Raw genomic sequence first — 26,151 nt, forward strand, 5'->3', positions numbered from 1 at the left:
CACAGAGCCTCCCCTTTCTTGAAAGTCATCTCTTTGGGCATGTTGTGATTGGTTAGAGCTCTCTCCTTGATGTGATTTCTTCGGGCTTGGTGGTCGGCCCAAACTGAATTTGGTAAGGAGAGTCCGAATCTTATCCTCCATTCGTGCCTCAAAGGCTTCAAATTTTGCATTGATTGCCTCCTCAGATGCCATAGTATATGACTCCAAATCTATGATATTAAGATCTCTCTTTTGTTGACGGGTTAAAGGCATATATAGGTTTGATAGAAATCCGTGAAAGTTTGCTGCAGAATTGTGTTGTCTTGTAGGAGTAGAATTATCGTCGTAGAAACAGCGGTTTCTTGACGAAATCTCCACAAAAAATTGAGAGATTTGAGGAGGAAATTGACAGCAATATCTCAATTTATATGACAGCAAGGATGTCCAATTTAATCAAGAAAATTTCGGCAGTAACAGCAAGAAAATGGGTGTAAGTTGCGATAGCAGAATTCTCGTCAAAAAATTCCAGCAACTTACAATGAAAATTTGCAGCAATAAGGGAATGAATTTAGATTTTCGAATAGGGATAACTAAATTGCAGCAGCAGTAAGGTAGGAAACCAGAACCTGTTGCAATTCACGCGGAGATCAAAGGATGATCCGCGATGGTGGAGATGATGGCGGAATTCGGCGATGATCTTTTAAGCAATTGTGGGAATTGCTTTGGATGGTTGTGGAGGGTTGATAGATGGCTGTGGAAGGGCAGCGAGACGCTAAGAACGCTGCTCTGATACCAGGTGTTAGAACCCTTGCAGATTCTAAACTTGGGGTTGATCTCTTTAGGGGATCGACCTCCTTGGAACTCTATAGGGGTTCCTCCCTCCAAGTTGCTGCTCAAAGGCTGCAGAAAAGATTCATCTATTGCTTATGAAAAGAGGAGGAATACATGGCTATTTATAGGGTTTCTAAACCCTAACTCCTAATGGGACTCCTACTCAAGACTCCTTCTTCTAACCAACTCCTAATAGGACTTCTAATCAAGACTTCTATTTCTTTACAACTCCTAATTCATCTCTAAGAAACAATCTCCTAACCCTAGCCGGCCTCTTCACCTTGTTAATAGGGGTCGGCTTAGGTAGGTTTTACATGAATGTCCCTCTCAATTATGACTCTTCTAGCTAGAGTCCTAACAAATAGTTGTGGAAGGAAATAGGAAGAAAGTTTAGGGGGTCTGGTCATATACTCTGGGAAAGAGATGTTTGAGAAATTGGAAGAATATTGAAAGGCTGTACTCAGTCTTTTAGACACAAGGAAAATGAATATTGCTTTATCTTAAGACTATTCACCAGTTCTAAAAACATGCAATTGCAACCCTTTATTCCTAGAAACTAACGTAAAGAATCCGTCCTATGAGCTCTAGAGAAATTGTTGTTGATCTCTAACTTGTTGACCTTATCAGTAGATAATGTAGTTTTGGCATGGGGAATAATGTGTTAATTACATAAGCTTCAGATTGATAACTAATGCAAGGCATGTAAGTTTCCTCAGAAGGCCCATTTCCTCATAAGGCTCTAAGATAATGTGAATAAGTACAAGCTATTAGATCCCCAGAACTCCAAGAACTCCCATTTTAAGGAAACACTTACAAAAGAAACACCCCCTCTGTTATTCTCTCCTTGCAAAATTGGAAAAGAGCCCAAAACAGAAACAAAAATGTATACTGAAAGAAAAAGGAACCTGCCCGAAAATGAATTAATAAGGAAGAAAAACTAAAGCACTACATCACCCCTCAAGGCCTCAAGTACTAACCCAAAGTCCCTACCAAGAGGAATGTGCATACATTTCTCATAAAAGAAATGCTGTCCGTTCCCAACGACAAAGAAAACAACACCTTCTTGAATGCATTAACAATTTGGCATAGTCTTTCCATCTGACTTATTTCAGTCATGTATTATTATGCTTATTATCAAATCAGTGGGATCTCATAACCTTTCCAACATTAGAGTACTATTTTTGACAAGCAGATTCCAAAATGGCAGAATAGAAAAATAAATCATTTGGCATCTCCTTATACAGATGCCATAGCAGCAGACATCAACTATTAATGTAACCTGAGGAAATGACTAAGTCATGACAATTTCAGGAAACAAAAGAAAGTACAAAAAAATATTTCAGGGTTTCGAAAACAAGAAACATATGAACATGATGTTAAATAAGTCATATTTTCATGCAAAGGCTTATGTCCTACCTTTCGATATGCAAATATATCAGCCAGAGGAATTGACAATATCATCTTCAGAGACACATCAAGGGCATCCTTGAGTGCCCGATCACCATATAACTCAAAAACACCAAAATTTACATAATTCCCAGATAGTGCTGTGATTTGTGATTGATAGCATTAGAGAAGTCATCAATACATAAAATGTACACAGGTTTAGGAAAAATCTACATGACAAACAAGCTATAGTGGGAATCGGGCATAGGCATGAAATTTTCATAGTAATAAATAAAACAACAAAAATTTCTAGAAGAAAAATGGCATTAGATTGTAGATAACTATTCCTTCCCTTCTTGTAGTAACGAAGAAATGCATTATTACTTAGATACTATTTGCATGATAGATATAAAATGTAAATATCAGAGATCTAGACATCTATAAGCACAAATATGCAGTCTTTGAAAAGAAATAATCTTATAACATCTTGTTTCTTAAAATAAAGTGGTGCTGTAAACCAAGGTATACAATACCGTACCATACAAGTGTTTCGAGATTGGCTCGGTATGGTACGGTACCGACGTACTGAGCAGTACACCAGGGCGTACCGAGCGGTACATCCTGGTGTACCGAACAATTTTATATATTTTCTTTATTACTGTAGCACTATAGTATTATTACAGTATAATACTGTAGTACTGTAACAGTACCGACGGTCTACATACCGGTACGCTATCGGACGGTACATACCGCCAGTACTAGAATGTACCATTCGGTACTGCATACCATGCTATAAACCATATTCATCAGTAGCATAATCAAAAGATCTCAACATTGTCACCTAAATGCCTAAGGTCATCTCTTAGCTTTTTAAAAAGAACCTTTGGAAGTTCACACTGTTCAGTAAAATATGGACAGTTTAAATGAGCAATAGTAAGCATATGTTCATGGAACAGTCTAGTGTTGCCACATTGAGCTGTATACCTATTATGATTGGAACAAGGAACAAGGATTAGGATCAGTTTCACAAGATTAAAAAATCATTCATATTAAGATATAACCCATCCATGTGAAGAGTGACAAAATGCCATGCCCATGAGCATCTGGTTGGTAATAACACTACAGTTTGTACCAGAATGACAAACCGCCTTAAATGTGGAGACAATTGAACATGTGACTACTTAGAAAAGGGAGGCAAAGCTATGTGGAATTTCCATAGGAACAAACAGACAGTTCTTTGTTTCTTCTCAAACCTCCCTCTTCTCTCTTCTACTCTTCCTCTCATGTATTATTTTTCTTTCTATTTTTTATGTTAATTTCTCATCATACTTTGGGAGAATCGCTGTCACTACTCATGCTCCCATGTCTTTAGCATTTGACAGTGCATCAAACAAACCACGACTAAACCATTATAATTTTGGGCAGCCACCCACTGCTATAATTACGTATATTACATAGTACTTGATCACTATTTACTGTCCTGAGGTTTTGTGCCTGACAAGTTCTATATATGATTTCCTATTGCTTGGTTTGGAAGTTATGGAAGCCCTAATCAGTCTAATTGCAATTATGTATAATCCTCCCTAATTTAACTTATGAAATTTTTCTTACTAATGATAATATTATCAAAAACCTAAAAGAAAAAATTAGTCAATTAATAGTGTCCATTGACCATATTCTAGTTTCATCTGGTATTGTTACAAAGTTAATAAAATCTTTTATTTAATACTTTACATAAATTTTTAGATAGCCACAAAAGGTGGATTATTAGGTTGATTTGTATGTGGCATGGACACTTAAAAAGTTTTGTTATGTCCATCCTGGACATTAATGCCTTCCCAACACACTACATAATACATATCACTGATTAGTAATCAAGCAAATAATAAAATAAAATGAGTAGTGTAGAGTAACATGCAACCGACAGAAATTTAACTATATGAATGAAAAGGTCATAAAATGAACTCACCCCTTGAAAGAATGATTAGAGAGATCCAAATTCCTTTGTATTTGTTATTATAGATGTCTGTATTAATTGGACGAGACAGAATGCTTGATCCATAAGCCACAACTAACTTGCTTACTTCACGAAATAAAAGAATCCCATTAGGAGATGATGAATCAAAGCTCAAACGTTGAGCTTTGTTCAAAACAAATTCTGCCATGAATTTTAGCAGAGGTGTAGTGACCTGAAATATTTAATATGAATATCCCACTCAGACTCTGAGAAAGAACAGAACAAGGAAAATCTATTATTTTGCATAACAGTAGGAAAAGTAAGGAGCATAAATAACTTGATACACAAGGAAACAAGTTTTGCTACTCAAGTAATGAAAAGTCATCCAAGATTCAAGTACATCACCAGTAAAATCAAGCACACAAAAAATCACAAAAAGAATATAATGGCATATCCTTGTACATAATCCTATTTAGTATAGTCTATGTCTATGAATATGGCCATAGGCCAACATGTTTTTGCTGATAAGTTGAATCACAAATTTTTCACTCTATGTAAATAAAGAAGAACAATCATTAAACAGTTATGCTGTTTAATATAACTAGCAGGCATCAACTACATTACAACCAAAGATTGAAATATCATACCGTACCAGAGTTTTGACCTTCCGTCGGTACGGTACGGTACTGTATACCGAGCGGTATACCGTTCGGTGTATATATATATATATATATATATATATATATAAAACAATGTGCGACGTCGCCTTTCTTCTCCCCAAGCGTGGCGACGTCGCCGAGTAGCGAGCAGTATATATATATATATATATACATATATACCGTCCGATAGCGAGCGGTCCACGTACCAATTTCCTATCGGACCGATACGTACCATCCATACCGGACGGTATCATTCGAAACTGTATACCTTGATTGCAATAACATTTAGAGATGACCAGGAAAAGCAAAATTCACCAACCAAAATGTAAATTAGTGAAACATTATAGCAGCCACAATGTAATGGCCACAACCACTCTTACCACAGATGCCTATTACTACATGGTTGTTAATGATAATAAGACTGAAGACTGTTATCATGTTGTTCCATCAATAGCACACTGTTATCAGATATCAAGCAAACAGTTTCACGCATGGGTCATTAGGAATTACAATCTTGATCTATAACCAAGTCACATCAAGGACCCTGCACCAAAGGAGAGGATGCCTTTGGACTGAGCTAGACTATTTTGTCACTTTTATCGAAGGTTAAAAGTAATCAACCGAAAAAGGAGTGGAAACCTCTAGGGTTCAATCCATACCCAGGTCAGACTATCTTTGACACTATTTAACACAGATAAGAAGGATTACACCTGCCGTAGAGTTTATTTAATTATATTTTCTGGTATTTTTCTTTGGTATAATGGATCAATTATAGAAACAATAATCAACAATTTGGTTGTTGATCTGATCTGATCTCCATCCTGATATTTTAAACCGGCATGTGTGTTTTAAAGACATGTTTGACATATGTGTTCATCCCACTAGGTACTCAATCAAGACAAGATTTCCCAGCATTTCCATGAAGTAGAAACAATTTCCTCTCCATAGCCTAAGCTAGCATCCATGATTCTCTTGTCTGACATTGCAATCATCATATCCCTATCCAAAGAATGTCAACTTTCCCAAATTTCAACTATTAACTAATTTAGCTTCCACTGCTTAGGTAATGTCAACTAAAAGCTATGATGATAAGTTATTTCCTAGGAAAATAAGCTATGTAGTCAAAAAGGTTGAACTGAGTTCCCTTACAAGTTTCGAGTCCAACTGAGTTCCCTTGCAATCATCATCTCTACTTAGGGAATGTCAATTAAACCAGATGTACAACTTCCCTAAGTAGTCGAAGCAAATTAATTAATGACAACATGTTCACAGTGAGTCATACATATAATGCTCGTCTTCCATAAAGACTTGTTTATTTAGATTTGTGCTCCTACCAGACAAACTGATAGTAAAATCAAGGATGATGAAGATGAAAATGTTGAAATAAATTTGATATCCCTTACCAAGGGTTGCCAATTCATGATATACCAGGATCCAAGTGAGAACTGGATGACCAGCTACCTCATAGTGAGTTGCGGTGCTGTTAACCAAAAAATTAAACCTGTGCCTCTTGTTTCGTACTTGGAACCGCTCAAACACTAAAACATAGATTAATTCAAACCAGTTTGTTAAATAGCTCACATCCTGTTCGAGTTATCTCATGATTTAAGTTTTAAATGGCTTCATTCTATGAAAACAGTAGTGGTGCACTCCTGAAATGCAATAGAGAAAAAAATAAAAAAAGAAGACGCACAAAAAGATAATGACGAGGAAGATAAGAAGAGGAAGAAAAATAGTTGGGAGGATCAAGAAGCTCCAGACTTTCAGGTTTTCAGTCAATCCTTTGCCTTTTCGTGCTGATTAGCACTGATCAGTATTACCATATGCCAACATACTAGTCAAGCAATGGACCAGTACAAAACGTCCAATAGCAAAATTTTAATCCTTGCTTCTTACATCAAGAAAATATTGCATTACTATGTTGGTACTTGAAATTTTTTCTTCAGGCATGTATCAATAATCAATCTAATAATTGAAGTGCTACCAGCAGAAGTTTTGGCTGGCATCTAGCATGTTACATACAGCATCAATCATCACATAGCAAATCTGTGTCCCAGCATAGTAATCATGAAATGAACATGGAAATACAATTACATAGACTGACTTGTCCTTTTAACAAAACAAGATGCTCTTATATATTGATCAACAAAAGAAACAAAAAAGATAAAAGTGTCAAGCCTTCCATGTACCTACATCTTTCAAAGCAAAAAAATTTAAACATAAAAATTAAATTACTAAAAAGATCATCTCAAGCCTTTAAGGCATTTCGTCCCAAGGACAGATTCTCATAAATTAAGTTTCAATAAGTGGACTGAATATGTTTCTTGTACTTGGTAATTTCCTTTTCTTTCCAGGAATAGATAGTCAAAAAATAATTTAAAAAATAAATGATTTATAAATATGTGTGTGTGTATATATATATATATATATATATATATATATATATATATATATATATATATATATATATATATATGTTACCTAATTTTCTCCAACAAAAGACTAATTCAATTTGTAAGCTTTTCACGATTAATCAAACTATGATAAATGAATAAATAATCATTCTAAGATACCATAATATGTAAGTAATGCATCAGAAAACAATAAATAACTATACAAGCATTAGTCCAAAAAAATAGTTAGTACCTTGCTCACTACCAAAAACTGTTCTTATAAATCAAATGACATTGTCAATATCATCATCTTATGGTGAGGGTACTGAGAGGAATGCATCATATAGACACATTTGTCCAAAAAGAATAGTTAATACCTACCTTGCTACCAAACACTATTATTATAAAATATTACTAAGAAGATTGCACATTCTGCAGATCTGTACATCCAAATGATAAGGATATCAACGAAAAGAAAATAGAAGAGAGGTCATATGCATCATATCCAAGCTGCACAAAATAGTTGCTACTCATTTTGGAATGGGCCCTAAATCCCAAGCACACTATATTACCATGCTCAAAGCCCACAACTATTCCAACATCAGCAGCAGCATCTGACGTTGCCAGCAGAGCAAATCAAGATGACAAGCAACATAGAAGAAGAGACAGCCTGATAGCAATGCAGTAACCTATGTCCTAAATAAATGACATTAGTGGTCAGGACTGCCAGGGTTGGTTAACTTGAACAATTCAGGCCAGGACTCACCTTAGGCTGGTGGATCTGTGGCTAGACTCGGTTGACACGGCACAATACTAGGTCATGTCAATCAACATGGCCCTTTGTCAGTCAGCACAAGCCAAATATAGACCTATTCATAGGTGGGCACCTCTGGCATAAACCAACATGAAGCACATCATGACCATTTTAGTATGTTATGTTTTCCCCGGCACATGGAAATTAGCATGTTAGTCCTTCATTTGGACTGTTTTCAATAAAACGGATTCCAAAAATCAAGTTTCGAGCAATCAAAGTTGAAACTCAAAAGAATACACTTCTGGTCTAAACAAACCAAAATTGGCATCTGGTTTCAAGCCTGCGGCTGTTTCATTTCTATTTCAGCTGAGACATCATGCCATGAATCCTACAGTATGTAAGCAACGCAAAGGCATGTTGACTATATTAAAAATAGACAGCCTAGTACATGAGATTCCCACTAATGCAAAATCTGGTAAATATATGCATCTTATTGTGGTTACTTAGGACAGAAAGGTTGTTGCCCTTGCAGACTCACCATCCCATTACCCTTACAAACGAAGAGCTGTTCCTACAGGTTTCATTTTGGTCATTTTAGTAGCAAAAGGAATAACCTTACAGTTGCACTAAGGCTTGCCCTCTTTTTGAGCCCATAATCCAATAAAATGGCGGAAGGTGGAGACCAAGGTGTTGCATGAACCAAGGTTTGACATCTCATGCCGACCAATGGTGCTGGTCCTGGCCCAGACTAGGGAACAAATAAATTATAGAGAGGAGACTTAGGAATGCTCATGGATGTCTATAAAAGAGAATAGATGTTCTATTACAATATTCGAGAACCTACAAAGTAATGATGATTCAGGGGGCTCTTGTGCAAGGTCACAACCAACCAGCTAGATTAGGCAAAACCAGAATCACTCGTTCCCCAGGTTGACAGGAATGGACCTAAGTAACAGCATAAACGTGCAGGATAACATCAAAAAATGATTTGGAAGAACAACCCTCTAAAGGTAGGAAAAGGAAATCAAGCTCATCTCTTAGATAACATCAAATACAAATATATATATATATATATATATATATATATATATATATATATATATATATATATATGTATGTGTGTGTGTGTGTGTATATATATATATATATATATATATAAAGAGAAACGCAAAAGGTTCTTCATTGAACAGGCAGCAGTAAACACCTAGGGAAGCATGAATGCATACCTCTGGCACATCAGACCAATGTGAGATGGCTTTTAAGAGAAGTGGCATATGGGAGGGATACAACCAATCAAAAAGGAGCCCATATGTCCTACGACTGAAAAGAAGAACTGTAAGAACATACACAATCTCATTCTCTGAGCATGAAATTTGTGAACATGGCAACAAAATGTACCTATTTGTTGCCATAGCAATTCCTCTTAGATCCCTCATCAAACCAATAAATGCATGTTTTACAGCATTGGAACGAAATGCAGCATCAGAAGTCGACTCCAAACCAATCATAACCTGCAATAACAGAAATTATATTCAGGTAAAATGAAATATTGAAAAAAAAAAGTTCTAAGGATAAATAGAAGAAAGCACCAAAGTACTATGTCAAAACCATCAAACACTTACCTGCAAAAGTGGCTCCATAGAAGCCTTAAATTTCACTGGACTGTCTTCCATAAAGATTAAGTAACCAAGAGTATAGTAAAATGTTGTTCTACTGTGCAAACACCTATATTCTTCGAGAAATCGAAAGTTTTCCTTCTGAAATGTAAGGCATGGTAATAACATCAGTATTAACACCTCTACACAAGCCCAAATATAGGACAAAAACAGGAGCAAACTAAGAGTAAGGAGTTACTGTGTGATTTACAATTATGAACTTTATCGAATCCAACTTAAGCAGGAGCTTCCCGGTCATGTAACTGTTAAAAACATCAGTTTATAAGAATGCAGACAAACAAACTTAAAATAAACAGCAAGGAAAATAGAAGTTAAGCAAGATAATATACCCAGATGCTAACTCCAAAAAAAGGGATAATGTATGCTCAATAACGTCCTCACACTGCATAAATGAATAAAAATAAGTTATGTAGAAGTTCCAAGGAAAATAGTTACATGAATTCTGAAATTCAAAAGTCACCTGTGGGTAGTGCTTAAGGTTCATAGCAATTTTTCCCACGATGAAATTAAGCAGTACTAAATGATCATGGAGCCCAAGAAGCTCTGATAACCTCGAGTATAACTGCTGCAGGAAAAAGGAAAGCATCAAACATGCAAAGGAAATAATGATGCAGGACTAGACCCACATCTTTTACCTTAGATGAATGCATGGCATGATCACCAACATATGATTTTCTGAAGTTCTGGAGAAAGGTGAGAATGGCACGATCAAGTCTTTGCTTGCTTATTTCACCATATCGCTGTCAAAGAACAAAACTCAAGTATTACAATGCACGAGCATGATATCATAATTCTTACTGTTATATCATTTTCATAATCATGTGAGTGTCACATTTTCTTTTATTTCCCTTGGGAGATGAAAGGCCAAATCTGCCAATTGACACCTACCAAATAATGAAGTACATAAATTCTTGTATGACTTTGGATCAAAGGATAGAAATCACCATAAATTTTTTGTCACAAAATAAATTTACTACCTACAAATGAGACAGAAAAGAAAAGTAGCTAATGAGATGCATTATGATTTTCTAAACGACATCTGAAGGATATTAAAATGAACAATGAAAATCAAGCTCTCAACTCCCATCAAGTTCCAAGTTTGATATGTTTGGGTTTCATGGACAGTTTGGAACAAACATGAGATAGTTTGGATTCTTTGGAACCCATAGAGTTGAAGAAAGGTTATGGAACACCAAGTGACATAGAACTGAATTCAACTGATGGAATTGAGACAAATTTAAGTCAAGAACTAACTTTAGGTCCTATCAGAGTATCAATATAGGATTACAACAAGGATCAACCGTAAGTCCTACTAGGATACCTTTTTACACTGGTAATGAACAACTTACTGGTGATAGATTTCCATGGTGTATCTTATATACCGATGATATTGTTGATAAGAGTTTAATTTAAATTTAAACTTCATTTATGGAGAAAAAATTTAGAAACTAAAGATTATAAATTAAGTATGATTGAGACTAAATATATGAGATATAATTTCAGATATATTAAGAGAAAATTTGAAGATATATTTAAGTTGGATGGAAAATAAAATATAATAAGTAAAAGTTTTAGGTTTGTTAGTTCGATTATTCAACACGATAAAGATATTATTGAAGATATTGTTCCAAAAAATAAACTAGGTGGTTTGAAAAGGAGAGTCGAGAGTTTTGTTTGCTCACCAAGTACCAAGTAGAATAAAAAGAAAATTTCATAATATGATTATTTAGGCAACAATGTTTACGAATCAGAATGTTGGGCAGTTAATTAGCAATATATACAAGAATTAATGTCGCTAAAATAGGAATGTTAAGATGAATGTATAAAGTTAGTAGAAAATATAGAGAAATATTTTCATCCATGTATTAAAATAAAAGATAAAATGAGAAAGAATCATTAAAATCAGATGGACATGTGCAAGGAGACAAATAGATGATATAGTTCGAGGAGGTTCGACAATTATTATTAGTGGTGTGATGAGAGATAGAGGGAGACATAAGGACTTTACTAGAAAATATAAATATTTAAATTCTCTTAATTCAACTAAGAATATTGTCTTATTCAAAGTGCAATGGAGGCAAAAGATCAATACAACCAACCCCAAATAGTTGGGACGTTACGTCTAATTGTTATTGTTTTGGAATTGAAACAACTCATTATAATTAAATAAAGAACCTCATTTTGTGGAGAGACTTTAGATGAAATTCAATTATTTAATGTCTTATTTCTATCAGTTCTTCAGCAACATGATAGATCCATAGTGTTACAAAAACCAAACCTGGCAGGCAGTTTGCAGGCCCAAAGTGGACCAATTTGTTTGCATCAAACAATTGAAACATGAAGGCCCAAAGTGAACCTCATTTTGTTTGCATCAAACAATTGAAACTCACACCACTCATACATAAGGTGGGAAAAGAACACAATTCAATGATTCATCTTCTAATTACCCTCATTACAATGTCTAGCCCTATTTTTATAGACCCAAATATAAGAATAAAAAGAAAATTACAGAAATACAAAAGTTTACAATCATATCAAATTAAATATATAATATGTCCCCTTTGAAGGAGGCAATAATTTTGAATTGATTTAAAAAATAACTTCCTCTCTTAATGATATTGATAAACTTTCATTTTTATAGAGATGAATCTTTGGTCAAAATTTGCAATCTTCAATCAAGAACAAATCTAATTTCTTTCATTTTTTTCTACATTTGTTTTCTTTTTCTCCTCGTTGAGTAGAGGTTTTCATATGCAAAATATCCCTAAATTAAACAAATTTATTTAAATAAGATATAAATTAAATTGCTCCTGCATCATCTAATGGTATGTTAGTTGTTTCTGTGGTTGTCCTACATAGAGAACAATTGTAGCCAATGCACAGTATACTACAATCAAGTATCAAAGATTAATGCATAACGTTAGGCTTTGTTTCTAATTTTCTATGGTTGTCCTAAATAGAGAACTATGGTGATAGGTAAACAACACAGTGCACTACAATCAGATTTAAAAAAACAATACAGAATGGTGCAGAGAATTGTTTAAATATGATCAAAATCAACTCTTCATGATCATAGATCATCATCAGATTCAATCCTTGGAAGCATATGAGATGATATTGGGGGTAGTGGACCTATACAGTATGCCACGGTAATATCAGATTTATTAAGAACACCAAGATGGAGAGAGAACCTACATGCAAAAAAAAAAGATTCTACGTATTTATGACCCTAATACACAAAACGACAAGCTATTTACAAACCAAAAAAATATTGACATCAAAGTCATATCTTAACCAAGAAATGGCACTCCTTTTTTCCTATGGATATCATCCAGTGAAGAACAGATGACTGTGTGCCAGAGAAACAGATTAAACCTAACAATTCTACCTTTTTTATTTCAATATCAGGCAAAATTAGCAATCTTGGAAACGATTAATACTTTATCACATCATCTTTCCCCTTATTCCAAAATTTAATCTGATGAACAATAGTACCCAATGATGATTAATGATTTAAAAGTGCACAACATCAGACTGTCAAAATTTGCATCCGATTCCTTACCTGAGAGTGAACTCCAATGTCTGTGACATTTGATAGTTGCAAGACACGTGCCGCAAGTTCTGCATCTATTAACTCTTGTGATTCCGTTCTACAAGAGAAGATGAAACATGTTATCTGATTTGCCTCAAATCAACCAAGACACCAACCAGAAAACATTTACAGACCTGCAGCTAGTAATCTGTCTGACTTTGAGAATAGCAGCAATAATATGAACTATCCATGATATTTGTCCTTCAATTACAGCAAGTTCATTGGCATCTACAGGCATTGGTGAGCTTGCTCTTTCCTACAAGATTCGAAGTCCAAGCCTTCATCTCATTCCAGGGATAACCATCATATTCATTCAATTTTAGAAGATAAATGGATATATACATACTGTATAAACCTGAAGAATAGGATCCATAATCTTCATTATACACAGACTACTGGTTTCGTACTGCAACCCATGGGTACAAAAGATATTAGAAACTATATTTTGACCATAGTGGAGTGCCCTAAATGCATTAGACTTAACAATTAAAGGGTAGACTAAAAAAGTAAATTTTTTACAAATCTACAGTTTGAAGAAGCATTCATTTTTAAAGCAAAGGGAATCTGAAGGTAGAGATGAAGGTAGAAAAACAAAATACTACCTGGTATCTACACAGGTATGGAAAAAACTCAAGGTGATCCTGAAGAAGTTCGACATTATCCAAAGGATCCTCTGAGAGGTCATCAGGAAAATCAGCCTGAAATGGATAAAATTTCAGCAAAGATACCCATCATCTAAAAGTTGAAAAACTGAAGTAGACAACATGCTACCTGATTAGAATTGAATCTGGAGGTGATAAAACCCTCCGTGATTTTAGGCACAGTTTCATCCAGCAAACTCGGTGTCTCATCCTTCAAGTATGGCACAGATGTTACCAGCCTCGACCAAAGTCCTAAAAGGTAGTACACACTACTGCTGGCCCACTAGAAATAAAGACAAAAGTTGACATCAGTGCTATAATATGAGAGCACATTGCAGTAAAAAAGAGTTGCAGAGAAGTTTCAACCCTTAGTATGGAAGTATATTTGCAGGTTATAAGAAGTAAACCTGCCATGACTGCAATGATTTTGTTGTGAATTCAGCCACCAAATGTATCCATTCACCAAAACTTTCCACACTCAAAAGCTCTGACAACTGATGCAAAGAACAGAATATACTTCTCAGTTCTCACCCATCTTTGTTTTGATTAATAATTTATACATGAGTTGCCCACAGCAACAAACTGAAGTGTTTAAAAATCACACCAATTTAATGTTAATCATGAAAATTAAATTAATATATGAAAGAATCTATATGAGAAAACACCATAACATGATCTTTATGACGCCTGTTGTTAGGAGGACCGAACTCAAACAATAACTGGAAATTGTAAGTTCTCCAATTATGTTAGCGTTATAATTGATGTCCCCAACCATGTGATTCTCGCTGGTGTTTGATCCTTAGCATTACAAGACCGCCTCTTGTCCAATGTAATTTTTAGCTGTGAACAAAGTGATTTGACTTTGTTAACAAAAGTATGCTGAAGTTAAGAGATAAGTATTTTCTAATCACCTAACATGGCAGCAGCCATCCAAGAACAAGCACAGAGATGTTATACAATGTCAAGCAACATATAGTGGTTAATTGATTATCCATAGACTTTGACTCGGCTTTGCTTCAGGAATGAAGGTACATCCAGGCAGAAACCCCTCCATGCATGTGATAGAAATAGCATCAAGCTACTAAAAATTTCTTTTGGATTAAAATGTTGTGCAATTCTCCACTAAAACATTATTAAAGTGACTTTCACAAAGACAAACTGAGAGAGGATACATGAGTGTTCCAAATGAAGTTTGAAGGCATATGAGATTTGTCAAAGAAATAAGTAATACTTGGCACTTAAAATCCAGAAACAAGGAAGCATTCAATTATGGCAATCATAGTTCATTTAATAAAAGTAGTAAAGTAAGCATTCCCTATGGCTCATCTAATGATGTTTGGAGCCTTCTAAGTTATTTGTTTGAATCTTTTTTATAATTTACCATTTCTTTACCTTTCTTCCTCTTTTCTTTTTCTCTATGTACTTCTTCATCACCCTAACTGATTCACATTTACCACAAAGAAATAGTAGAGGAAATTATAGAATTTGGCCAAAAATAGATTTCTATGCTAAATCTTCAGCTACACATAAGTCAGACAACATCGAGCTATTGCAATGTTTGCTAAACCACCCAAGTTGATATGGTACGGGTGGTACAAACTGATCCGACTGGCGACCAAAACATAGATTACCAGAGTTCCCATCAACATGCCTCAGCATATCATGTGTCGATGCACCGATGCAAATCGGTACATACCAACCTGACAAATCTCCAAGATGGGTACGGTACTCGAAATGGCAAACCCTACTGAGAATCCAAAAGTTTGTAAGACATGTTAGCTGGAGAAAGGCATTGATAGATTACCTGATAGTTTACTTTAAAACGTCCGAGAAGACGACAAAACTCATGGTAATTATCATGATCAGCAAGGCCTGGAAAAGAATTCAAATACAGCAAACAATATTAACTGTACTGTCACAAAAAATTAATAAGGGGCCAAAGCAATGATAAAAACATTGATTTAAATGGCTTCACTTTTTTCATGCAGAATTGTATTTGATCAAGGTAATAAATCTCAGCCCAGTACCAATTTCAGTAATCTACCATATTGGTATGGCACCAGTGTACCCATAGAGTCTAGAACAAACCCTAAAAAGTAATAATAAATTAATCACCATCAGTAATCGGATCATATGGTCTGACATAGATCCTTTTCCAAACCAGTAAATATCAATCCACACTATTTGACACCTTGGGTTTGAAGTTTGAACATTCAATAAATTTGTCAAAAAGAAGAAAAAAGTCATCATATATTTCAAATGACTAAATAGCCATGTAAAATGCAAACCTTCACATAGCTTTAAGCATGTTCCATGACAACATTGTCAAAATTTAAGAATTGAAGGCACATTAAGGAGGTAGATGCCAAAATTTCTAGCAAATGCTTTGAACATTCAACATATTAGTCCAAATTCATCAAAAAAATTAAAGATATTTTTTTTTTCTTTTTTATATAAGTTATTCATGCTTATTTGTAGTAGCATGAGTTGAATTCATATTGAAATTTTTTTCAGGGCCAGCAGCTAAAATAAGAATGAAAATTCATCCAAATACAAAAGTTAAAACATATATGTCTCAAATATGAAGCAACTTAGACTAACCTATCTTCTAACTTGTCTCATCATGTGTAGTATAAAAGGTGAACTTGACTGTTATTATTGAAAATTGCATTCATTGTATGTTGCCCTTTGGAGATCCATGCCAACACATTTTATTATCAGTGCCACACAACCAATCTAACTTTCACTATATTTACATAAAGCCAGGCACTATGCATCATCATAGCCCTCATCTCTCTTTCCTTGGGTTGCCAAAATCCACCTGGCTCTAAAATGCAAAAGCATCATAAATAAGGCCATGCATTCTACATCACGTTCCAATCAAATAAACAAAGAAACCTTTTGGATTAAATGCTCATGGTTGTGACCAAAGTTATATTCCAATCAAATGCTGGTTTTTTCGGCCTAACTGAGCAGTATAATATCAATATACCAAGTGATACACCAACCTGTACAAACCTACTCCTGAAAAAATAATAAAAAATAAAAATTGACAATATATGTATTAGTATCCAGCTCCAAATTTCAATATTAGTACTTGGTTGGACCGATATGTAACAGCTGATATGAGAGCTTATGACAAAGATATTTATTCTCTTGCATATGGCCATTGCAAAGGTACCTAAACCTTACCTTACTGTACTTCTCTCTGTATAAAAGATTTCCAAAGAACATCAATACCAACATTCCATCTTAAAACTGGAAACTTATGATTAAGGTATACACAACAATAATCAAGGATAAAGTTAAGTTTAAAAGCCAGGCCTGCATACATCTGATAGGAAGAAATAGAAGATAGAGTACTGCCACTGTAGCAACTTTCTATTTTGTTGTCCAACTGATCACTCTATGACAATGCAAAGATTTGAAAGCTAGGCCTAGAGACATCTGACATGAATAAAGACAGAGAGAGAGAGAGAGAACTACTACTGCAACAGCTTGCTCTGTTACTGTCCAACTGACCATCAGACTGAAACTTCCACGATTTAAAACCTAGGCATAGAGACATCTGAAATGGAGAGAGCATGTACCAGTGTGCTACTACTGCAGCCTTCTCTTTTGTTGTCCAACTGATCAATCTATGACAAAGCTAAGATTCAAAACTAAGCCAAAGACACCTAATATGGGAAGAGAGAGATAGAGAAAGAGAGAGAGAGGATAGAGCACTACTGCAATAGTACCTTTCTCTATTGCTACCTTTCTTTTGGCTGCAAAGATAAAGTGTGCAGATATTGAGACGCCCATGCCTAGTTGATCAGTGTACAACACTTCCAAGCATGGTTCTACAAGCCATATTGTCAAGGACTTAGCTGGAATTGCCTAAGTTGTGAGGCACCCTTGCGGCAAAGACGCGAACTTAGCTTGCGTTGCCTAAGTCGCGCCTCACCCTTGCGATATGCGTACGCAAAGATCAGCCCACTTGCAACCTCTCGCAGGTCCCGAAGGACTTGTAAAAGAGAAAGTTGATTAGTTCGAAGAACGAGCGATGGACAAGTCCCGACGTCTCGCGAAAAGGGAAAGCTTTACAAGCAATTCAGCGAGCACCTTGTGTACACAAGAGAAAAGAGGAAGAGGAGGAAAACAAAGACTTTAGAAGGTTGAACGAACAGCTGCAAGTCCACAAACAGCTGCTCACCGGGTGCCGGGCGCGACAACAAGTTCCCGTCAAGGTAACGTGTGAACTTGCGAAAGATTGTTCAACGCCCGACACTATACCGAAGCCCCATCCCCCATGGTGCCACCCGGGTGGTTCCAGGGTGCTGAGATGGCTAATGTTTCGCGTGCGGCAGCAGGCTGCAAAAAACAGTCCGTGGCACGCGAAAACGGAGCTGTTTTGAGCTGTTTTGCTCGGTTCGGTGAGCGGTCGCACTGTAGCGCTGCAACTTGTTCGAACTTACATTTTTACAAGCAAAAGGGCATAAAACCAAACCAAAACATGCTGTCAAGCAGCTGTACATGTAAACACAAACGATGAACGATTCGTTGAACATAGTTGTTGCGGGCGCACGACGACCGTTCGTGACATTCTCCCCCACTCAAACTATCGACGCCCTCGTCGACCCTTGTTGGTAGTTGTCGATGATTGTTTCTTAATGTCGTAGGGCATCTTCGGGCTCCCAACTAGCTTTAGTTCGAGGAAGCTTTTGCCACTTCACCAAGTACTCAGTCTGCTCAGCTCCAGTGGGTAGCTTTATCTTGCGGTCCGCTAAAATGGTTTCAACTCGCTTCTCATAGGAGGCTCTGGTGGGGGGTAGCCGAGTTGAAACACTTCGAAAAGCATCTTGCGGATCCGAGCGGTAGGCTTTCAAGTTGATGGCGTGAAGAACATTGTGAATTTTGAACCACGCCGGCAGCTGCAACTTATAGGAGACGTTGCCCACCCTACTGATAATTGGGAAGGGCCCTTCATACTTGCACACCAATCCTTTATGTACTTTGTTCCTAAAGAATTGGAGTGATGCTGGTTGGAGCTTGACCAACACCAAATCGCCGATCTTGAACTCTTGCAGTCGCCTTCCCAAGTCTGCTCACTTCTTCATTCTTTTTGCCGCCGTCTCCAAGTAAACCCGCACAATATCTGCATTTCGGTGCCACTCCTTTGCAAAGTGGTAGGCTGACGGACTACTCCCAGTATACCCGATTACCATGGTGTGAGGAGTTGACGGTTGTTGCCCTGTAATGATCTCGAAGGGGCTCTTGTTGGACGTAGAGCTCCGCTGCAAGTTGTAGGAGAATTGGGCAATATCCAACAACTTCACCTAATCTCGTTGGTTGGCACTCACGTAGTGCCGAAGATATTGCTCTAGGAGTGAGTTTATCCTTTCGGTCTGGCAATCCATCTGGGGGTGGAGGCTTGTGGAGAAGTATAACTTCGACTCCAACAATTTGAATAGCTCGGTCCAGAATCGTCCCAGAAATCGAGCGTCTCGATCACTGATGATATTGTGTGGGACTCGCCAATACTTCACCACATCCTTAATCATCAGCTTAGCTGCCTCCTCTACTGAATAGTGTAGGGGAGCAGCAATAAAAGTTGCATACTTAGAAAATCGATCGACCACCACGAGTATCGATCCGAATCTCCCTACTACTAGCAAGCTTGATATGAAGTCCAAGGAAATGATCTCCCACGGCCTTTCTGGTACGAGCAACGGCTCCAAAAGTCCCACTGACTTCCACTGCTCCACCTTGTCTTGTTGCCAAGTGAGGCACGTTCGAACATATTCCTCCACATCAATCCCCATCTTCGGCCAGCAACGTTCTGTGAATGCCTGGGTGTCCCACCCAAAGGGAATCGTGATACTCTCTTAGCTTGTACTCCATTGCCATATCAAACTCAGCCAGGAAGTCCTGCCATCGTGCTTGCTTTGGGGAGAGTTTCTTTTGAGTTTGGAAATAGCTCAAAGCGATGTTGTCTATCCTTAACATAAATCGCGATCCAAGAAGGTAGTGTTGCCAAACTCGTAGACAGTGGATCACCACTGTCATCTCCTTCTCGTGCACCAGATATCGCCGCTCGGTCTCGTTGAGTTTGCGACTCTCATAGGCCACCGGATGACCCTCCTGCATGAGTTCTCCCCCAATAGCGAAGTTTAAAGCATCTGTATGGACTTCGAAGGGCTCCCCATAGTCCGACAATTTGAGCACTGGTTCTTCCAACACAGCAGCCTTCAGATCTTGGAATGCAATTTCACATTTATCATACCACCTCCAAGGCTGCTCGTTCAGCAACTCCGTCAGTGGAGTTGCACGCTTCGAATACCCCGCTATGAAGCATCGATAGTAGTTGACGAAACCAAAGAAGGATCTCAACTCTGGCACCTTCTTTGGGGTTTGCCATTCCGCAACCGCTTGCACCTTCGATTTGTCCATCCGAATGGAGCCATCACCGATTCGATGCCCTAAGAATAAGATCTTCGTTTGAACAAAGTAGCATTTCTCCCTTTTCACGAACAAAGTGTTCTCCTTGAGAACCTTGAAAATTGTCCGAATGTGCTTGACATGCTCCTCGAGTGTTTGACTGTAGACGACGATATCATCCAAGTAGACGACCACGAACTTATCCAAATACTCTTTGAATAGCTGGTTCATGAGAGTGTAGAACATAGCCGGAGCGTTGGTTAAGCCGAAAGGCATCACCAAGAACTCAAACGCTCCATACCTGGTCACACAAGTAGTCTTCGCTTCGTCGCCTTCAGCAATGCGCACCTGCCAATACCCCGACTGAAGGTCGAGTTTTGAGAAATACTTGGCCTTGCCCAATTGGTCAAACAAGTCCGCGATGAGCTAGATGGGATACTTGTTCTTCACCGTCACTTTGTTGAGGGCTCGGTAATCGACACACAGTCGGAGGCTCCCATCTTGTTTCTTTTGGAAGAGCACTGGAGCTCCGAATGGTGCTTTAGAACTGCGGATGAGACCACCGCTTAGCAGTTCACCTAACTGCTTTCTGAGTTCTGCCAACTCTGGAGGGGGCATGCGGTAGGGTGGTCTCGCTGGAGGCTTCACTCCTGGCTCTAGCTCGATGTGGTGATCCACGCCTCTGCGTGGCGACAGAGTCTTCGGCAACTCGGGTGGCATAACATCCGTGAAGTCCTTCAAGACGTTCGCCACCACAACAGGTTCATGAATGGCCTTCTCGTCGAGTGGCTCTAGCTTCATAGCAGCAACGAATGTTAGTTCGCCTTTTCGTACCCCTTTCTTCAATTGTAATGTCGATATATGTTGGGGTTCCCTGGTTCCTCTCCGAGGGACGGGAACCACACAGGGGTCGTCACCTCCCATCATACATAGGGAGTTTAGGAACAGCATTGGCACCAACTTCGCCGCGTGCATGAATTTCATTCCAAGAATCACTTGGAAGTCGTCCAGTGGCACCGCCATCATGTTTGCGCTCCTGCTCCATGTTCCGATCTTGATGGGAACTCCCTTTGCCAACCTGGAGATTCGCTTGGCCTCCGAGTTCACCGCCTTCATTTGACTTGGGCTCTTCTCCAAGATCAGCCCAAGTCGCTTTGCTTCTCGATCAACAATAAAGTTGTGGGTAGCGCCCGTGTCCACCATTGCATGGGTCATTTGGCCATTGAGCTTTATGTCTAGGTACATCAGCTCGCCACTTCCTGCTTTTTGTAGCCTTGTCTTCGTGTTCTCCCCCACTTGACCTCGTATGGCGTTCAACAAACGCATTGCTCCCATCTGGGGTCCTTGCGACTCCTCACTGTCGTTGCTGAATTCAGAACTACTCGAACTAAGAGCGACAGCCTTGCCCTTGTCCGATCCGGGGGGGTGGATGGAAGCTGTTAAAGCATTGAGTGCCTGTTTTTGTGGGCACTCTCTCACCATGTGCGGCCCTCCGCACAAGAAGCATCCGCCAGGTTTCGGGGCCTTGCCTTTTGGGCTTGGCCCTTTGTGGGAACTCTTCTTCCTTTGTTCGCCCCTGAGCTCCTTCCATCGAGAATATTTTGGAGGGCGATTGCCTGAAGATTGTTCCTTTTTCCCGGGTCTTTAGAGGAAACGAAGTCGGTGAGCCTTTCTGCAGTAGCAATTGCCCCGATCACATCGGCGACATTCCTTCAATGTAGTTCTTGTTGAGCCCATAGCTTCAAACCATCGAGTAAGCTGAACAGCTTATCCTTCTCGGACATGTCCTGTATGTCGAGCATTAGCGCAAAAAATTACTTCACGTAGTCTCGAATGGAAGTATTTTGGCGGAGTTGTCTCAACTTCCTTCTTGCGATGAACCCTATGTTCGCCAGTAGGAACTGAGTTCTCAACTCCCGCTTCAAGTCCTCCCATGTGTCAACTCGACACCGACCTTATTGGATCTCTCCCAACGGGTTCGGCACCAAAGTTTTGCATCTCCGTTCAGATACATGGTCACTATAGAAACTTTGGTTTCTTCATAATCAGGCCTCGTAGCTCGAAAGTATTGTTCCATGTCGAACAGGAAATTCTCGAGCTCTTTGGCATCGCGGGTACCTCCATAACAATGCGGCTCGGGTGCTCTCAAGTTTTGTGCCGATGCAACGCGGGTGTTGCTTCCTCACGCATTCAATGCCTTCGTGAGCATAGCCACCCTGGAAGTGAGTTCCGCCACGACATCCTGCAGGTGTTGCACAGAGTCTTTGGTATCATCTGACAATCGGTCGACTAGGGCCTCAACCTTGTCAATCCGGGACTAAGCTTCTTCTTGCAAGCTCTCTACCCCAACAAGCCTTCGTTAGCCATGGTAGAGTTCCTCCAAGCTCACTTCAAGAACATCCAAGCGGGTTTCCACCACTATGAGTCTCTCCTTATGGCTCTTCTTCCCGGTTGGCGCTCCCGATAATGCCTCCTCCGCTCGCGGAGAGTAGCCAACTTCTTGCTCGTCATGTTCGTTGTCGTGCTCCACTTGAGTGGCTCCAATGACATGAGAGCAAGTATGCACTTGCAGCCCACCTGCGGCTGCTTGGGGCAAAGGTCCTGCTTGCCCCGTCTTGCTTGATTCGCCACGATGCTTTGCCATAGCGAAAATGCGAAGTTCCTTCGCTGCTTGCTCGAATTGCTTGCCCGCTCTGATACCACAATGTCATGGACTTCACACCCTTGCGGCAAAGACGCGAACTTAGCTTGCATTGCCTAAGTCGCGCCTCGCCCTTGCGATATGCGTCCGCAAAGATCAGCCCACTTGCAACCTCTCGCAGGTCCCAAAGGACCTGTAAAAGAGAAAGTTGATTAGTTCGAAGAACGAGCAACAGACAAGTCCTGACGTCTCGCAAAAAGGGGAAGCTTTACAAGCAATTCAGCGAGCACCTTATGCGCACAAGAGAAAAGTGGGAGAGGAGGAAAACAATGACTTTAGAAGGTTGAACGAACAGCTGCAAGTCCACAAGCAGCTGCTCACCGGGTGCCGGGCACGACAACAAGTTCCCGTCAAGGTAACGTGTGAAGGAAAGATTATTCAACGCCCGACACTATACTGAAGCCCCATCCCCCATGGTGTCACCCAGGTGGTTCCAGGGTGCTGAAATGGCTGACGTTTCGCGTGCGGCAGCGGGCTACAGAAAACAGCCCGTGGCACGCGAAAACGGAGCTGTTTTGGGCTGTTTTGCTCGGTTCGGTGAGCGATCGCACTGTAGCGCTGCAACTTGTTCGAACTTACATTTTTACAAGCAAAAGGGCATAAAACCAAGCCAAAACATGCTGCCAAGCAACTGTACATGTAAACACAAACGACGAACGGTTCGTTGAACAGAGTTGTTGCGGGCACGCGACGACCATTCGTGACAGCACGGACTAGCATGTATCACCCAGTATATACTGGTTCCCCATGGATTAGAACATGGACTGTCTAATTTCTAACGGTCTACACATTGTGTATGGCTTACCTCCTAATAAACTCAGTTTGCCGCCTGATTCAGGCCTATCATCGGGCTTGTACCGAGCAATATGCCAACCCTGGAGGACTTCAGTCAAGACCAATTGGGACCTCGACTTCATAAAGAGGGTTGTTCAACGTCTTTCCCTACTTTCCTTCTCACTCATTCCTTCTCGCCACCCAAGTCCCACCTAATTCAAGCTACCACTGTTAATCCATATGAGGACATGAGACAACCAACACGATACAGAGCCAGATAGTAGTTTCTTGCATTCTTAACCTTCTTACTATCCTGGATTTTATGACCGATAGATACAAGGTAGTTGGTCATTTTTTTAAACTCAGATACCGCTTGTAGCATACAACCATGGTATATTGACAAGAGCCACAGCTTTAGTAAACTACATACTTGGTCGTAGTTGTCATGGTCCTTCTTGACACACAAGTGATTCATTACAATGAGTCAACAACTGGTATCATATTATTGCATTAGTGGCACACTGTTTATCAGTATAAGATGCTTTAAGTTCATAGGTCCTGCAGACATACTGTATCAATCTACAATGGAGTCACATCGAGGATCCCGATTTAATCTCACGGAATCATGACGATTATTTTGACGATAGGAGCATGTATAGGACTTTATTATCCTTCAAATTTGTTATGCTTAATTGCTTACAAGATATAACTTGTTTGTGCATACAATGTATTCTTCAGAAACAACCTGTGATGCCCAACCCAATCCCATGAAACCATGAGGATTGTTTTAACAATAAAAAAAGAAGCATGTATACAATCTTATTATGCTTAATTGCTTAGAAGACATAACTTGTTTGTATATACAATGTATTCTTTGAAAATAACCTGTGATCCTTTTATTAAATATGTCTTATACAATACTTGTTGTTTTCTAGACTGAAATTACTTCAACTTTATGGATCTTGATTGTATTTATCAACAAAAGGTGGGGGAAAAAACCTTAATCAAGGATCTTTAGAGTTGTGGTCAATCAAAAGCAGTAAAAACCTGCGTCACAATGTGTGCTGGTGTACCATGTCTCAATACTCCTGCACGTACTGGACCGATCAGGCCATGGGCTCGATATCCGAAATGTAGAACCCTACTACCAGGACTTCAAAAGCTAGGCACGTCTATGCGTAGAGGGAGGGTGAGAGAGGTGCATACAGGAGAACATTACCTGTATATTTACCAGGGGTGTTGGTATATTTGCCTAGCTAGACACCCAATATGGTAAGCACTTGATAGAATCAGACCAAGCAAAATTGCATGCTTCACATACTGATTGGCCATCAAACTGGTAAATATAGATCCATGCCAACTAATCCAGTCAAAGTTAAAATCCTTGACAATAAATAGTCATGTTTGACCAAATTTCTATATATACTGTGCAGTTTTCACCTATTAACTCCTATAATTAAAACTATTAGAACTATCATAATCCTTTACAGCACACATGCTTTTCAATATATCCAAAATGCAATCCTCTGTCAAGATGCATAACTGACACTAGGATTCGTGTGGATGTCATAATCTTTTGGACTTCCGCAAGTCAATGATTTATTCCACAAGTCAGTGATTTATTCCACAAGTCAATGATTTAAGTCTAGTGTGCAACTAAACAACTTGGTTAGGATTTTAAAACATAGCCAAGGAAAACTACAATTTGCATAACATCTTGAAAGGATAAAACAAAATAATCTGTATACTGCACTTTCAATAAACAAAATGATAGTGAACCTTTGCCGGTCTGTATAATCTCTTTTGTCTCGTTCATTAAATGACCAAGAAACTGGAACCGGGCAGGATCATCCGTGAACAAGGACCGCCTTACAGATGCAAGTCTAACTAAACACTCCAAAGCCTGGAAAGGATAGATACCAAATTAGATCAAGTTTTAAAAAACAAATTTTCAAGCAAAAATAAATGAAAACAAGAGATAATACAGAAGTTTTGGAAGGAAAAGTGAAGCCTAGTGCACAAGGTTCCTGACATAGTAGATGTGGAAGGCTCCATCCTCATAGAAACATAGGAATGGTGCAATATAATAAAAGATAAACAAACACAACATCATTATTAAACGGTAGACATCCCTCGAACTAACAGGAACATCAGGGAAGGGAAGAAATTTTGAACATTGACTGAAACATTATTGGATTTCGAGCAAAACTGAAGGGAATAAAAAGCAAAAGAAAACCATTAAGAACTTGTTGAAGGAAACAATGAAATTGCCAATTGCAAATGTTTGATTTGTACCACACCACAAATGAACAATTATGTCCAAGAATTCAAGGCATGGTTAGCATTGATAAAATTTAAAGAAAATTAAGAAAAACAAAGATATATAGC

The 26,151-nt window shown here is 38.7% G+C and overlaps 1 protein-coding gene across 7 annotated transcripts in view; it reads right to left on the minus strand.

Annotated features, from left to right (window-relative positions):
• LOC103998204 (uncharacterized) overlaps positions 1-26,151 on the minus strand; it is a 52,854-nt gene that overhangs the window by 15,414 nt on the left and 11,289 nt on the right. For 3 of the 7 annotated variants that reach the window (XM_018818604.2, XM_018818603.2, XM_065125834.1), the window contains exons 9-25: positions 25,543-25,666; positions 15,673-15,740; positions 14,276-14,362; positions 13,999-14,151; positions 13,830-13,925; positions 13,574-13,633; positions 13,362-13,483; positions 13,198-13,285; positions 10,271-10,375; positions 10,096-10,200; positions 9,965-10,017; positions 9,814-9,877; positions 9,582-9,716; positions 9,358-9,470; positions 9,186-9,279; positions 4,166-4,385; positions 2,227-2,357 (exon numbers count right to left, since the gene is read on the minus strand). In XM_018818604.2, the coding sequence (XP_018674149.2) occupies positions 2,227-2,357; positions 4,166-4,385; positions 9,186-9,279; positions 9,358-9,470; positions 9,582-9,716; positions 9,814-9,877; positions 9,965-10,017; positions 10,096-10,200; positions 10,271-10,375; positions 13,198-13,285; positions 13,362-13,483; positions 13,574-13,633; positions 13,830-13,925; positions 13,999-14,151; positions 14,276-14,362; positions 15,673-15,740; positions 25,543-25,666 (1,818 nt within the window). The remainder of the gene's footprint in view (positions 1-2,226; positions 2,358-4,165; positions 4,386-9,185; positions 9,280-9,357; positions 9,471-9,581; positions 9,717-9,813; positions 9,878-9,964; positions 10,018-10,095; positions 10,201-10,270; positions 10,376-13,197; positions 13,286-13,361; positions 13,484-13,573; positions 13,634-13,829; positions 13,926-13,998; positions 14,152-14,275; positions 14,363-15,672; positions 15,741-25,542; positions 25,667-26,151) is intronic. The other 4 variants (XM_018818606.2, XM_018818605.2, XM_018818607.2 and 1 more) reach the window with 3 other exon arrangements.

Source organism: Musa acuminata, chromosome BXJ2-9, assembly GCF_036884655.1.
Source record: "Musa acuminata AAA Group cultivar baxijiao chromosome BXJ2-9, Cavendish_Baxijiao_AAA, whole genome shotgun sequence".
NCBI classification, from domain to species: domain Eukaryota; kingdom Viridiplantae; phylum Streptophyta; class Magnoliopsida; order Zingiberales; family Musaceae; genus Musa; species Musa acuminata.